Raw genomic sequence first — 1,972 nt, 5'->3', positions numbered from 1 at the left:
AAAAAAAAAAAAAAAAAAAAAAAAAAAGGACAAAGAAAAATGGGTCGTACTCCACTTGATTTCTTTTCACTTCAAGTAAATCTGTATCCAGATTCTGACAAACCTGGAAAGCAATGTCAGGCCTGTAATTTTTAGGATCTTTTCCATGCTTCAGCAAAAAGTTGACGTGATCATCCGAATTTAGAAGTTGGTAAGTCTGCAGAAACAAGAACAGATACTAATGATTTTGAAAGAGGGGGAAAAAGTCAAATTTAACACTCAAAATAAAAATAAAATTCACAAATAGAAGACCCAAAATGTCCAAAAAGAAAACCTAATACTAAAAACCAAAAGCCTAGAAGAATAAGAAGATGATGGTACTGGGTAGTTTATAAACCTTTCCGACTTTCGCGACTTCCAAAGAAGCCCTCTCTAGAATGACTATGACCCCAGCCCCTGAGTGCGCATTGGTCGGCACTATTGGAATCCCGGGAAGTTCATCCACGGCCTCCTCTGCTCTCCTCTTGTCTTCTTCCTCTTCTCCTTCTGCCCCTGCTTCTGCTGCTGCTGTCTCCCGTTCATCATCCTCCGCCTCCTCTTTCAGTTCTTCATCTTCGTCGTATACTTCTTCTCTCTTCTTCCGCTTAAACCCTTTCACCTTGTAAGGCCTCACCATCTCTCTTTCTCTCTCTCTCTCTCTCGCTCGCTCTCTGTATCGTCTGTGCAGCCGCTCTATAGCTCTCTATTTCACTCCCGCTCTGCGTCACAAACAGGGTTTAAAAACGTGTAATTGATGGCGGAATCGGTCAGAGACGATTCTGATACGAATCATTCTGAACCGGTCTGACAAACCAGTTCTTATCAATATAGGGGTGAAACTGGGTCTGGGATCAGTCAAGTAAGCGGAAATTGGTTAAGCAAAAGGCAGAACCACGTTAAAGCAAGTTGTCGTAAGGATTAATTCACTCCTAGTGCATGAGGTTTCGTTATTGCAGAGGGTCTGAGAGGGGCAAATGTACACAACCTTACCCCTTGCTTCACAAAAGAATTGTACAATAAGGTTGCCCTCTCATAAAGGACTAACCATTTGTTGTAAATCTTCTACGTGTTTATGCTTTGTTTTTATGGTCCAAGCAGCAATCCAATGGCTGAGCTTCTACTGACTAGAACAGAGGCACCTAGAGTTGTTGGATCACCGTTTGGACACGTGGCGATCACCTAGGTAGCTATGGACAAGACTTGGGCGATCACCGCTTAGGAGAGGATTCGAATCCCAAAGAGAATACCTATTACCTATTTAATTGATCCAGTTCAACCCAAAAGTCTAAAACCAATCTTTCACCCATCAGCTTCCCAAAGCAATTTTTTGGAATGTAGTTTAGTAGCAGAATCACAAATATGGATCCAATCCTAGACGAGAATCAAGAAGTCCTAAGGGCTTGTTTCTTTTAGGGGGTTTTGATGGAGTGGGATTTAAGGGGTGGGAGAATTATACTTATTTTCCCAAAATCATGATGATAAAATCATGTGTTTGGATATAGTGGGGTGAGAAATACTCTAGACAACATTGGGAGATGAGTTTTCCTGTCTGCTAATGTGGCATTCACCCCATCCCCTTCCAAAGTTCTACCAAATTGGTTGGACTTTGTGGGTGGAAGTCATTGCAATTAATGATTCTCTTTCCTCATTCTTCGTTCTCTCTCTCCCACAGGTATGTGCTAATCAAACAAGGTTTTTTTTTTTTTTTGGGGGGGGGGGGGAGTTGAACTTTCCTCCAACTTTACATTCCCTGCCTTTAATCCCACAAACATGTGGGACCCAATAGTTAAATATTCCCACCCCAAACTCCCCTCTAAACAAACGGGGCCTAATAGAACCAAAAGTGAAACAATTATAGGCCTATGTGGTAGAAATGAAGCAAGTAATGGGAGCTAGTATGTATGTGGTAGCCTCCACATCAAAAGGAAACAACCAAGCAAGGCCTCGTTAGCCC

At 42.0% G+C, this 1,972-nt stretch overlaps 1 protein-coding gene across 3 annotated transcripts in view; it reads right to left on the bottom strand.

The window, feature by feature from the left end:
• Positions 1–816, bottom strand: part of LOC122078735 (ribosomal RNA small subunit methyltransferase NEP1-like) — a 7,326-nt gene extending 6,510 nt beyond the window's left edge. Inside the window, exons 1-2 of one of the 3 annotated variants that reach the window (XR_006140169.1) lie at positions 377–814; positions 104–196 (exon numbers count right to left, since the gene is read on the bottom strand). Coding sequence is in view for 2 of the 3 variants with exons in the window: in XM_042644838.1 (XP_042500772.1) it covers positions 104–196; positions 377–655 (372 nt within the window). In the remaining variant the exon portion in view is untranslated. Of the gene's footprint in view, positions 1–103; positions 197–376 lie in introns of all 3 variants that reach the window. The other 2 variants (XM_042644838.1, XM_042644837.1) reach the window with 2 other exon arrangements.
• Between the last annotated feature and the right edge of the window lie 1,156 nt (positions 817–1,972).

This window comes from Macadamia integrifolia, chromosome 5, assembly GCF_013358625.1.
Source record: "Macadamia integrifolia cultivar HAES 741 chromosome 5, SCU_Mint_v3, whole genome shotgun sequence".
Classification (NCBI taxonomy): Eukaryota; Viridiplantae; Streptophyta; class Magnoliopsida; order Proteales; family Proteaceae; genus Macadamia; species Macadamia integrifolia.
The sequence above is the reverse complement of the archived record's forward strand: the minus strand, read 5'-3'. Positions and strand labels throughout refer to the sequence as shown.